This window comes from Camellia sinensis, chromosome 10, assembly GCF_055761805.1.
Source record: "Camellia sinensis isolate YWXY chromosome 10, ASM5576180v1, whole genome shotgun sequence".
Classification (NCBI taxonomy): domain Eukaryota; kingdom Viridiplantae; phylum Streptophyta; class Magnoliopsida; order Ericales; family Theaceae; genus Camellia; species Camellia sinensis.
This window is the reverse complement of record NC_138970.1, coordinates 75,703,682-75,716,523: the sequence shown is the minus strand read 5'-3', so window position 1 is coordinate 75,716,523 and position 12,842 is coordinate 75,703,682. Positions and strand designations below refer to the sequence as shown.

General features: G+C 39.1%; 1 protein-coding gene across 1 annotated transcript; it reads right to left on the bottom strand.

Annotated features, from left to right (window-relative positions):
- Nucleotides 1–7,212: 7,212 nt before the first annotated feature.
- LOC145800492 (uncharacterized) lies at nucleotides 7,213–10,238 on the bottom strand. Its single transcript, XM_082890179.1, has 6 exons — nucleotides 10,121–10,238; nucleotides 9,570–9,868; nucleotides 8,793–9,176; nucleotides 8,102–8,571; nucleotides 7,898–7,969; nucleotides 7,213–7,735 (listed from the first exon to the last, which is right to left on the bottom strand). Exons 1-6 carry the CDS (start codon nucleotides 10,236–10,238, stop codon nucleotides 7,213–7,215), a joined length of 1,866 nt encoding a protein of 621 aa, XP_082746305.1.
- Between the last annotated feature and the right edge of the window lie 2,604 nt (nucleotides 10,239–12,842).

The window sequence follows — 12,842 nt, the reverse complement described above, 5'->3', positions numbered from 1 at the left end:
GTTGTGAACATGGCCAGGAAGGAAAGGTAGTAACTGCGGTTTGGAAGTACAATCAAGAAAGTACAAGAAGAACCCACTCTTTTCAGCTCAAAATGTTTCTGCGGAATTTTCAACTCATGTCTTCGATGTGTAGCTCATCGTCAGTCGGCATGCACGAGGTGTATCCTTTTTGGAATGTATCGTGACCCCTCCGAGAGGTAAATCGGAGGTTACGTTTGGAATTTGGTCTACTTAAGGCTTGTATTCCCTTATTCGGTATTTTTGTTTCAAACGGGTGTTGTCACGCGCGTTCCACTGGCATTGTTATGCTCATTCGTTGCATTGTTATACACATCTATCTAGCATTGTTATGCTCATTCGTTGCATTGTTATGCACATCTATCTGGCATTGTTATGCTCATTTGTTGCATTATTATGCACATCTATCTCGCATTGTTATGCTCATTTGTTGCATTGTTATGCACATCTATCTAGCATTGTTATGCTCATTCGTTGCATTGTTATGCACATTTATCTAGCATTGTTATGCTCACTACTTGCATTGTTATGCACATCTATCTAGCATTGTTATGCTCATTACTTGCATTGTTATGTACACTTCACCTGCATCGTTATGCACCTTTTCACTTGCAATTGTCGTCTTTTCTCCTCTCGTATGCGGTGCGTTAGGACATCTTCGGTTCCGAACATTCGGACGAGTTCCGGTGTTCATTCATACCTTTCCTCTCTTGCCTGTGATATGCTGAGAGGTTTTCTCTTGCGTGTGATACGCTAAGAAATTTACCTTCCCTCTCTTGCATGTGATATGCTGAGAGCTTTTCTCTTGCATGTGATATGCTGAGAGGTTTTCTCTTCCGTGTGATACGCTGAGAAATTTCCCTTTTCTCTCTTGCATGTGATATGCTGAGAGGTTTTCTCTTGCGTGTGATACGCTGAGAAATTTATCTTTTCTCTCTTGCATGTGATATGCTGAGAGGTTTTCTCTTGCGTGTGATACGCTGAGAAATTTCCCTTTTCTCTCTTGCATGTGATATGCTGAGAGGTTTTCTCTTGCGTGTGATACGCTGAGAAATTTCCCTTTTCTCTCTTGCATGTGATATGCTGAGAGGTTTTCTCTTGCGTGTGATACGCTGAGAAATTTCCCTTTTCTCTCTTGCATGTGATACGCTGAGAAATTTCCCTTTTCTCTCTTGCATGTGATATGCTGAGAGGTTTTCTCTTGTGTGTGATACGCTGAGAAATTTGCCTTTTCTCTCTTGCACGTGATATGCTGAGAGGTTTTCTCTTGCGTGTGATACGCTGAGGAATTTGCCTTTCTTCTCTTGCGTGTGATACGCTGAGAAGTTTACCTTTCCTCTTTTGCGTGTGATACGCTGAGAGATTTACCTTCTTCCTCTCCTTTGTGTGATACGCAGAGAGATATTGTGTGTAAGACTCCGAGTATTCTCAGTAGTCGCTTTTAGCCTTCTCCGCGTGAGACGCAGTGAGAATTGCATATTTTTCTTACATCTTTTCTACATGAAATGTAGTTAGATTTGTATTCACTTGCTTAAAGCTGTTGCATAGTATGCTTCATTATAGTTTTCTTTGCATGATCATAAGTTATGTTCAGTTTCTTGCATTGGCAGTTGCATTTTTCCCCTGCCTGCGGGCACATCTATGTTATTTTGTATCTTTGTCTAAGTCTTCGGCCTTGTCAAAAATGGGACGTCTCTAGGCTTTGACATTCACTCCCGTCACTTATGACTTTCGAGTTCTGTCAAAGAGGGGCAACTGTAGACACCCCATTTTGACCGACCTTGAGACTCAGACGTCACCAGTTGAGCGCTCGGTGATATTGCATATTGTGCTCGTTCAGAAGTTTCAGAGTCTCGGCTGCGAGCCTTGTCTCCGGACTTCCGGACTCTTTTGTGCTTTGCCTCGGTTTGCGAACCAGGCTCCGTTTTCTCTATTTTCTCTTCCCGAAGGGAGAGAGAGGTCTCGTAGATCATCTCTCAGTGGCCGTAGGCTACGTTTCGTGGTCGTAGGCCGTTTTGCCCGTTTGGAGTCCGATTTTCGGTTTTTCGGAGCCGTTGGCCGTGTGCCTCGGTTCGGGACCGCTTAACCACCTCAGTTTGCTCCATTTTTTGGCATGCATCTTATTTACTCCCTTTTGAGGGACACTGCGGTTTGAGAGACCAACTTTGTGGTCGGACACAACTTTCGGTGCCTAACAGCCCACTTTTGGGGCCCCGAACTGCGTGTTTTGGCTCCCGAACCTTTATTCTGCATTTTTGGGCTCTGACCCAAACTTGAGTTAGTCATATTTTGAGGTCCTTTTCATGTTTGATTAAGGACCTTTTACTATTTGAGATTTCCTACTGCCACTTGCTTCTTTACCCCTCTTTTAGGCCTTTTTTTGCACGGAATTTTAGGCTTACTTGTGAGCTGTTTCGGACTTGGTCATAAACTACAAAGTGTTTTGTTTTGATCCCCTCTTCAACTTTGTTGAAGGGCTCTCGGCCATTTGGATCCAGCAGCTACCACTTGCCTTTATATCCCACTTTTTGGCCTTTTTGGGGGGAAATTTGAATTTCAATTTCCCCCCCATTTTCCCCCCTCTTTTCCACCTCTTTTGCTTATAAAACCAGCAGCTCCCAGCTGTGTTTGAGGGTTAGAAAATTGTTTGAAGCATTATACACACAACCTCCCTCTCCCTCTCTTCCAAGACTCCAAAACCCTTTGTTCTTGGACCATTTTTACACTACAACCCCTAGCCTATCACCTCCATTACTCATTTCAGTACCTTGGAGGACATTTGAAGAGGTTGAAAGCTCAGATTCTTGGACTAAAAGCTGCTGGAAAGTTGTTCTTCAAGGGTGAGTCCCTATTTCCCTTAAACTTGCACTTTTTTGCATGATTGTTTAGCTTTACTTGCAAGTATTTTTGGACTTCGATCGAAACTAAAAAAGATCATATTTTGAGGTCATCTTAATGTTTGATTCAGAACTTTTTTGCTGTTTGAATTTTTCTTCTCCCCCTTTGTTCTTTACCTCTCTTTTAGGGCCTATTCTTGCATGATATATTAGCCCTATTTTTAAGCATTTCTGGGCTCCGAGATAAACTGTGAAGTGGCTTATTTTGAGCCTTTATTCAATATTGTTGAAGGACTCTTTACTGGTTGAGGCATCCTTTTTGTACTTTGTGTTATAGCTCTCTTTTGGCCTTATTTTGCATAGCATTTTGAGCATGCTTGTGCACTGTTTTGGGTCTGGTTATAAACTGTAAAATACCATGTTTTGGGCCCCTCTTCGACATTGTAGAAGGGTCCTTCTCTGTTTGGGGTCAGCGGCTGTCACTTGCTTCATTAGCTTGCTTTCGGGGCCATTTTTGCATGCTAGTTTAGCCCCATTTGCATTCGCTGTTTGACCTTGCTTAGAACTGTAAATGTGCTTATTTTTGGGCTTCCTTGAATCTGTCTTCATGCTTCATGTTCGAATAATGCATGTTTTGTATAGCTATAGGTCATTGCGTATGCCTAGTTTTGCATTTCGGGTCTCATTTCATGCATCGGGTGCTATATTGTCATGTTTCGGGGCTGTTTCGCATCACTTTTTGCTGCTGAAATTTGCATGCTAGCATACCATGGTCCATGCCTTGCCATGTCTTGTTAGAGTGGCATTTTGTGCCTTAGGGTCGGTCCTCGGTTTGCGTGCATGTGTGCACGCATCTCGAGTGTCACATTTTCATCTCATGGCCTCTTATGTGAGTGTGGCTGAGGTCCACTCATGTTGGTATAAGTCCATTATGTATTGTGTATGCCATTTCGATTCACAGCATTGTGTATGCTAGGTTGTATGTTAGCGCATTGTGTATGCCATGTCATCTCGTACATTGTGTATGCCATTTCATAGCATGTTGCATGTTAGGTTGTATCTTAGTTGCATTTCATGCATGTCATGCATATTGCATCGTGCTTGGGACAGGAGTTAGCCCGAGCACGGGAAGCGAGGTGCGTTCCGTACTCCGAGTGACGGAACGTGTCTCAATTCCCCAGTCACCGACACTCCGGATTATCCATGATGGAGTTTAGGTTTAGTTGAGTTTTCATATGCATTCATTCTATATTGAGTAATGCAAATCGATTCCTCGGCCATCATGCATCGATATGCGTGATTAGTGGCACGAGGATCGAGGCATGCATACATCTGTGAAAATACATTGCTATGCCCCTCTCCTGCTCTCTGTTGCAGCAAATCAAGAATCAGCAGTCTTCCGGGGCTTGGCGCGCTTTCCAAGAATAATTATAAAACAGAGGGTAATTGGGGCATCCCAGTGGATTTTCGCGCAAGACAGCCTAAACATACATCATTCATCAGAGTCGAGGCAGTCCCTGGCTTGCATGCCATGTTTATAGATTTCTTAGATTAATTTGTAAATTAATTAGGATTTTTGTATTTATTCGAGACTGTATTATTTATTCATTCGGGACTATATATTATTTATTCGGACCCTCTGCGCGAGGGCACAACTGTAATAAGTGTACATGTGTGTGATGTATGTCTTCCAACCCTACGTCTTTCTTCCCTTTTATTTACCTGCTTATGATGGTTAGATTAGGGCATGTTTCAATTAGCATACAGTATGATAGCATGTTCGCATCATTCATCTGTTTTGCATGCACCGGGCTCGGCGCATCATACTAACTGCATTTGTACTTTAATTTCAAAGTTGAATACATGTTAGCTGTAGCATTTCATATGCCATGTTTAGAATAGCCGAGCCTGCTACAGTCGCATTTTGCATGTGTTGCATTAGGCATTTCTGTATAATTAGGATCATGCATGGATTTCTAACCTAGCTTCTATTTTGGCTTGGAGTACTCGGTGAGTTTTTATGCTTTAGCATCCTTGCATGCGTGTGAGTGACTGCCATGATAGCATGCTTACCATGAGGCTATTTGCTTATGTGATATAACAACCTTGAATGCCTATGGGTGAAGGTTGGGTTGTTTAGATTGGAATAAATCATCAACTGTTTGTTTTAAGCCCATTAGATAGTGGCAAAATCATATTTTCTAAGCCCACCCGAGGGTGGCAAATCCACGTCTTAGCCTACTTGCGAGTAGTACCATCAAACCATTTTCAAATAAACAAACATGAAATGTTTTGTTCCAATTCAAGGCTAATAACCGGAATAGGAACGCATAAAGTTTTCAAAACTAGGTATCATGGTTAGTAGAGGCCGATCTTTGATCGGGCGAGCGGGGGTGCTCATGAAGTGACCTTCCCCAATCGTACCCAAGTTCCCGAGCCGTGGCAACTTTGGTGATGACGGACACGTGGCCTTAGGCAAACGAGTCAGGGTTTCCTAAATTTTCCCAAAATAAAACATTTAGGTGGCGACTATGTATCTGACAAAGTAGCCCATGTTTGGCACTTCTTTCAAAAAAACCTGTTTTCTCAAAACGATTTGTCGGATTTGGACTCTTTGGTTCAGACGTAGAACCGTGACAAAATTGAGAGTCCTGAGCTGTAATGAGCCCGATATCAAACGGAACGGGGGGGGGACTCGTTCCTCTCCCGGGGCGTTCGGGGACGTCTACACCAAGATAACACCAAATGCTTGCTAAAATGGGACCAGAACATGCTAAGCAAACATGCTACTATGGTGAGCCAACAATGCAAGCAAATGAGACACAAAGGGAGGGGGGTGTCCCTCCCCTATTCAAGACTTCAAAACAACTTCTCCACCACTGAAAATCCACTGGGTTTCAGTGGTGAGAAGGTTAAAACAAAAAGGTTTCAAAGCTCAAAAAGAAGGTCACAAAATAAGACCAAACAAGGCCTAAGAGGGGGTAGACAACCCCCAACCCAAACGTTACCTTAAACAAACAAATTTAGCATACAAAACCAGAACTTTTTTCAGTTGGACACTAAGCTTAAAACAATATGCAAGTATTGCTAAAAGCTTAAGCAAAAATGGGGAATAAAAGAGTAGTTTCTCACCCTTGAAGAACACTTCAAGAACACCAACTCCAGCACCTCCTTCTGATCAAAATCAACTCAAAAACTCTGAAATCAACTCTTTAGCACCTCAGTAACTAAGGGATAGTGTACCACTAGGTGCTTAAGTGCAAAAATATGAACAAAAACACCCTTTAGAACACTATTACACACACAACTATTGAGAGAGAGGAGATATAGAGAGAGAGTGATATATATCTTCTATATCAGTTGGCTCAACCTCTGGAAAGGGAGGGGAGGCTCTCCTCTTATAGGAAGTCCAATTCAAAGTTTCCAAAAGAAGCTAAGTGTTGGTTCAAATCCCTCTATACACGTGTATGGAGGGCAGAGTCTGTGCTCACCAGCTGGCACAGTTGGCATGCACAATGCCTGAAAAAGGCAAAGAACAGGCCTCTGCCAGAAAAGTGGCCGGCCGACCAAAACAATGGTCGGCCGACCAACTAAAGTGCCGATCGGCCAACACTCTTAGCCGATAGAAAGAAAACAAGGCCGGTGGCCTCGGGCCATGGCCGGTGGGTTAAGGGGATGGCCAACAAGCCACTTCCTACCCTCAGATGCAAAAACCACAAGTCCTTGGTCCACAACCAAGCACAAAACAGTCAAGTTGAGAGATCCTAAGGCAAGGCGCGCAGCCGAGACCTTCGGGAACTCAAAACGAACACGAGCATGGATGATCATTGAGTGTTCAAACGATGACGTCCAAGTCTTAAGGACGGTCAAAAATGGGGTGTCTACAAATGCCTAATAGCTGAGATGTTGTACAGAAAGTCATTGATCGAAAAGTGGAGTTTTGTGGACGTAGCTTTCAGCCATATGGCAATCCTAGTGACAATGAGCTCTTACAGCTCCTGCAGATTTGGCAAAGAAGCTTGAAAGAGACATTCATTCCTATGTTTCCAGATGGACCAGAGAGTTACTAGAGGAATGGTGCACCAAATTCGACGTTCAAGCTTTCTGCAATCATAACCTGACCACCATAGTAGCAGATTTGGGACAGAATTTGGGACAACCCAAGTAGTCCCTCACCACTGTAACAACCCAGTCCAAACTTTCCACACTAGAGGGCAAGAGATTAGTACATGTTCTACTGTTTCTTGCTGTGCTTGACAGAAGATGCATAAAGTAGAGGCAAACCCATCCAAGATACCAATACGTGAAGGAAGACAGAGGTTTTTAACTTATATTTCCATGCAAGCCAACTGAAAAATTACACTTTGGACGGGAGTTGCTTATTCCACACCAGACGAATAGAATGATCACAAGCTCCATGGACAATATTGGTATGATTATGAAATACTGAGACAAGAGACTGCCCTGCAATAGTTTCTAACCACACTGCACTGTCTTGGGCTTCCAGATTTAGTGTGGGAGTTACAGATAGGGCGACAGTGAGTCTAAGTAGCTCGCTTTTCTCCCAGTCAAAGAGGGGCCTCCTAAATGTGAAAACCCAACGCTTAGTAGGGCCAGAGACATCCACAAAGTCCTTGAGTAACCCATCCTTATTGAGTGACAGTCTGAAGATCCAAGGGAACTCATCTTTTAGACAAATATCTCTGTACCAATTATCATTCCAAAACCTAATTCTACAACCATTACCCATATTTAATTGTAGGTTATTGGCATAGTATTGAAAGAGGGACTCATTCAGCTCCATTGCTGATACAATACCATTCCAGATGTTTGAAAACTTGATGTTTGGGAACCATCTCCCACCAAGGAATTTGTATTTGCTACAGATGATTTTCTTCCATAATGAGTCATTTTCAGATGCAAACCTCCACCACCACTTTAGGAGTAGGCATACATTTGCATCCCTAACTCTTCTAATGCCCAAACCACCCTGCTTTATACTCTTAGTAACCTCTGACCATTTCACTAGGTGGATTTTTCACCTTGAATCTGAGCCTCCCCATAAGAATGAGGCTTGAATTTTATCTAGCTCCTTAGCAACTCCTTCAGGCAGCCTATACAGAGACAAGAAGTATACATGTAAGCTTGATAGTAATGCTTTCACCAATATTAATCAGCCTGCGAAAGAGAGGAGTCTCCTTTTCCAACCAGCAAGTCTCAACTTAAACTTACCAATAATAGGTTGCCGTGTTTTCTTTCTCTTTGGATTAGCTCCCAAAGGCAATCCCAGATACTTAATTGGAAGAGTTTGGGTCTTACAATTCAGTAGGGATGCAAAAACAGCAAGTTCAGAGATTGAAATACCAACACCACAAAGCACACTTTTGTGGTAATTGATTTTGAGGCTTGAAGCCACTTCAAAACATCTGAGTATTCTTTTCAAAGCAAGGACTTCTGACAGCTTAGCTTCGCAAAATAGTAGTGAATCATCTGCAAATTGTAGGTAGGAGAGCCGCACTTGGTTGAATCCAATAGATACCCCTTTTAGCAAATTCAACTCCATAGCTCTCTGAAATAGTATGTTCAGAGCCTCAACAGCCAAGTTGAATATGAGTGATGATAAGGGACCATCTTGCCGAAGACCTTTTTGGGGACTGAACTCCTTGGTTGGAGAGCCATTGATAAGAACTGAAATTCTCGCAGTGGAGACATATTCCTACATCCATAAGATCCATTTTTGTCCAAACCCAAAATTTGTAGGCATTCAGAATAGAAAATTCCAATTGATACAATCAAAAGCCTTTTCAAAATCTAATTTAAAGAGCAACCCTGCTTTCTTGGATTTATGCCAGCCATCCACAACTTCATTTGCGATCAAGACTCCATCAATAATGCTTCTACCACTCCCAGAAAAGCTGATTGTGAGTCCCTAATTACCGTAGGCATGACTTGTTGAAGCCTAGCTGTGAGTACTTTTGAGAGAATTTTATAAGCAGAGCCAATCAAACAAATGGGTCTGTATTCATTTAATGACACAACTTTCTCCTTTTTTGGGATGAGAGTAATAAAGAACTGCTCAAAACCTGGAGCCATTTTGCCATTAACATAGAAGTCTTTCATAAAGTTAAGAATATCATATTTGAGTAGCTTCCAAAATTTCTGAAACAACAACAAATTGAAACCATCTGGACTTGGGGCTTTGTTCCCATTGCAGTCTTTGATTGCTGCCCAAATTTCTTCTTTAGAAAATTCAGCTTCTAGCAAGTGACAAGAAGTACTGAGCCTAACACTCTTGAAGTCCCCAGTTAAGAGAGGTCTGATCTTCCAATCATCTGTGAATAGATTTGAGAAATGCTTCTATACCTCATGCTTGACAGCATTTGTCTCCTCAAATGACGCATCCCCTACTGTAATGGAGTTGATGGTGTTTCTAGCTTTCCTACTACTTGCCATTGCATGGAAAAATTCGGCGTTTCTGTCACATTTTAGTGTCCAGTCCATCATCAACTTTTGGAGCCACTCCCATTCCATCTTCCTGCTTAGTGACCACTTTTTATTTCTTCTCTCTCTTAGTATTTTCAAGTCTGCCTCATCCAAGGGTCTTGTTTCAGCTATTAGATCAAGTTCATGAAGGACAGATTCTGTATCTTTTAGTTTGTTCGCAACATTACCATAGACTTATTTACTCCACTTTTTTAATGTCATTTTCAGAACCTGCAACTTCTTTTTCAAGATGAATCCATTAGACCCTCGCAACTGTGTTTCCCTCCAAGTGGTCTCCACCATAGAAGCTAGGTTTGGGTGTAAGAGCCAAGCATTTAGAAACTTGTATGGTTTAGGCCCCCAATCCCTTTCATCCTCCATAAGTACAAGTGGGCAGTGATTAGAGACAGTTCTGGGAAGACCCCAGAGCTTAAGCTTGAACCTCATCAACCACTCAGGGCTAATGAGAAACCTGTCAATTCTACTCCATTTATTCCCATCCAGTGCATTGAAACAAGTGTATTTTCTACCTATCATTGGTACATCCACCACCTCACAATTATCTATAAATTGATTGAATTCCTTCATGCCCCTGTCCCTACATGAGACTCCTATCCTTTCCCCTACTGTTCTGATCTCATTAAAGTCTCCCCCAAGACACCATGGTTTTTAGAAAGAATGCTTTAGGTTTAGTAGGGTCACCCATAATTCCCTTCTCCTTACCACATCATTTGAAGCATAGGTGTTGATAATTACACAATCAAAAGAGTTTTGAATTTTACCTGACAGTAGGATGAAGTGTCTGTTGCAACAACAGTCTGAAAGGTGGAAAAATTCCGGGTCCCAGATGCAAATCAAACCACCTGCTAGGCCTTCAGCATCCACAGACATAAATTCCATCTTGTCTCTAGGCCAAATACTCTTCACCCATAAATTATTAGTGCTTGATTGTTTTGTTTCTTGAAGTAAGATCATATCTATTGTTTTATCAAGTAGACGCTTCCTAATTTTCCTTCTCTTTGCAGGCCTCCCAACTCCTCTGATATTCTAGCTCAGCAACTTCATTGGAAACAAATTGACTCCCAGACCACTGCAGACCACATGCTTAGTATTTAAGGCACCGCCAGATTGTACCAAATGCGATTGTCATAGCATTACTAAAATTTCATTTTCGACTTTTAAAATTTAAAGAATTTTTTTTTAAAAAATTTATTTTAAAATTTTTGTCTAAACACTTTCAAATGAGATGTGGTTAAAATATAAATAAGATTTTGTTTTGGAGTTTCTATTAAATGGTCATCAAATTTTCAATGAAAGTTGCAAATCAATGATATTTTTGCATAACATATTTGCAAATGTGTGAAAAATGTTTATAACTTTAATTATTAAAATTGATAAAGTTTATCATTAATTTGTATTTTTTTTAAACTTACACTGAAGTGCAATTTTCTCAAATTTGAATGTAATATAGATGGACCAATAATTTTATGGCACATATATTTTTTAACTTTCGAAAATAAAAATTTTAATGAGATGTAATTTAAATATAACTAAGATTCTATTGTAGACTTTATATTTAAATGTTTAAAATTTTCAATATAATTAGATGGGCCAATAGTTATTTGTCACATATATTTCTTAACTTCTAAAAAATAAAAAATAAAAATAAAAATAAAGATTTAAAATTGTGATTGATTTTCCATAACAATGTCATAAAAAAATATATATATATATATATATATTTAATTCCACACATCAAGGAATTTGAATGGTAAGAAGTACGGAATTTGAACTATGTTACAATAATAATCAAAGAGCCAATAATCAATAATTACAATTTATGACAATGGAAAGGCCAAAAATTTTATGACATATATTTTTATATTTTGTTAATTCAAAATTCTAGGAAAAAAAAAAGGATTAAGAGTTTTGACTTCATATACGTATAAAACGTTTTTGCTTATATAATAGTATAGATTATCTCTTTCGATATACACCCCTTATAAGATGTGTATCATATGCACCTTATTACGTTTTTTAGTATATGTTACATATTTTTTCTAGTAGAGTTATGACAAATTATTTATTTATTTTTACATATGAATCTATACATTTTTGTGGTAATGTTACACATTTTGTGATTCAAAAATGTTTCAATGAAAAAACGTGTAACCTTACTATAAAAATGCATAATATTACCATAAAATACATATTATGGACCATAAATTGTCATAACTCTAGCACAAGATTATGTAACATTTGTCACATAATGTGTAACATATACTAAAAAAATATGTAACAATGTGTATATGATACACTTTTTTAGGGGTATTTACCAAAGGAATTTTCTAAAATCAGAGATTTTTATGTGTTAAACTTAGAAATTTTTATTTGTGCAAAAATTAAATTTTTTGATTAGGAATTTTTATATTTTATGTTTAAAAGATGAGAAGTTGTTAGGATGAATTGTAAACGGGTTAAATTATGTAAATAGTCTCTGTAATTTATATGATGTGTCAATTTGATCCTTATTGTTTCAATTTGCTCTATTTTGCCCTTAATTTAATGAATTGTGTCATATTAGTCTAATAAATGACAGCTGTTAAGTTTGATAGACGAAAAGTCAAACAATGTATCGATTTGGTCCATATAGTTTACATGATGTGCCAATATGATCTCTATTGTTTTAATTTGCTCGATTTTGACATGGACTAAATTGACACATCATGTAAACTATAATGACCAAATTGATACATTGTTTGACTTTCCATCCACCAAACTTAATAACTGTTATTTATTAGACTAATATGACACAATCCGTTAAATTAAAAGGCAAAATTGAACAAATTAAAACAATAGAGATCAAATTGACACATCATATAAACTATATAGACCATTTACATAATTTATTCTTATAAAAATTATATTACAAACTTTTATAATTAATATTTTAGTTTCTATGCTTAGTGGTAACCTAAAAAGTACATATACTAATGCTCAAATCTCCAAAATTGTCAAATTTAAATAAATGCGAGAAGGTGCTGTTTTGGTTTGATAATTGGCTTATTGATGAGCCTCTCATACAGAAAGCTACAAGTCTAGTGCCCAATGAAGACATGGAGGTTGTTGAACATTTTTGGGAAGAGGGGCAAGGGTGGAAATAGGACAAGATGTGTTTTGAAAAGATGGTTAAAAATTGATTTTTTTTTTATTTTTTTATGTGAGAGGTGATGTGACTCAGAATGGGTTGAAAGCTTATTTTTTAGGTTTTTTGATATATTCTCAAATGGCCCTAAAATTACACATTTTCTCCCCCAAGAGATTTTGAACAAATTCCATAGTATTATTCTAATTCAGCAGAGGGAAAAATATAGATACACAAATCTGGAAGCACACAAACCATGGATGCTTTACAGTAGAGTCGGCTTATAAGAAGATTAAGAGGGAGAATCATGCAAGAGAACCTACAAATGCTTGGAAATCCATTTGGAAAAACAAAGGATT

What these genes read in the sequence shown, in the direction of transcription:
- LOC145800492 (XM_082890179.1), bottom strand. Translation starts at nt 10,238, where the DNA reads ATGGAATTTATGTCTGTGGATGCTGAAGGCCTAGCAGGTGGTTTGATT. An exon ending in TTCAACAAGTCATGCCTACG is followed by an intron (nt 8,572 to 8,792) that starts GTAATTAGGGAC and finishes TTATGGATGTAG; the next exon opens with GAATATGTCTCCACTGCGAG. An exon ending in TGGGGAGGCTCAGATTCAAG is followed by an intron (nt 7,736 to 7,897) that starts GTGAAAAATCCA and finishes AATCATCTGTAG; the next exon opens with CAAATACAAATTCCTTGGTG.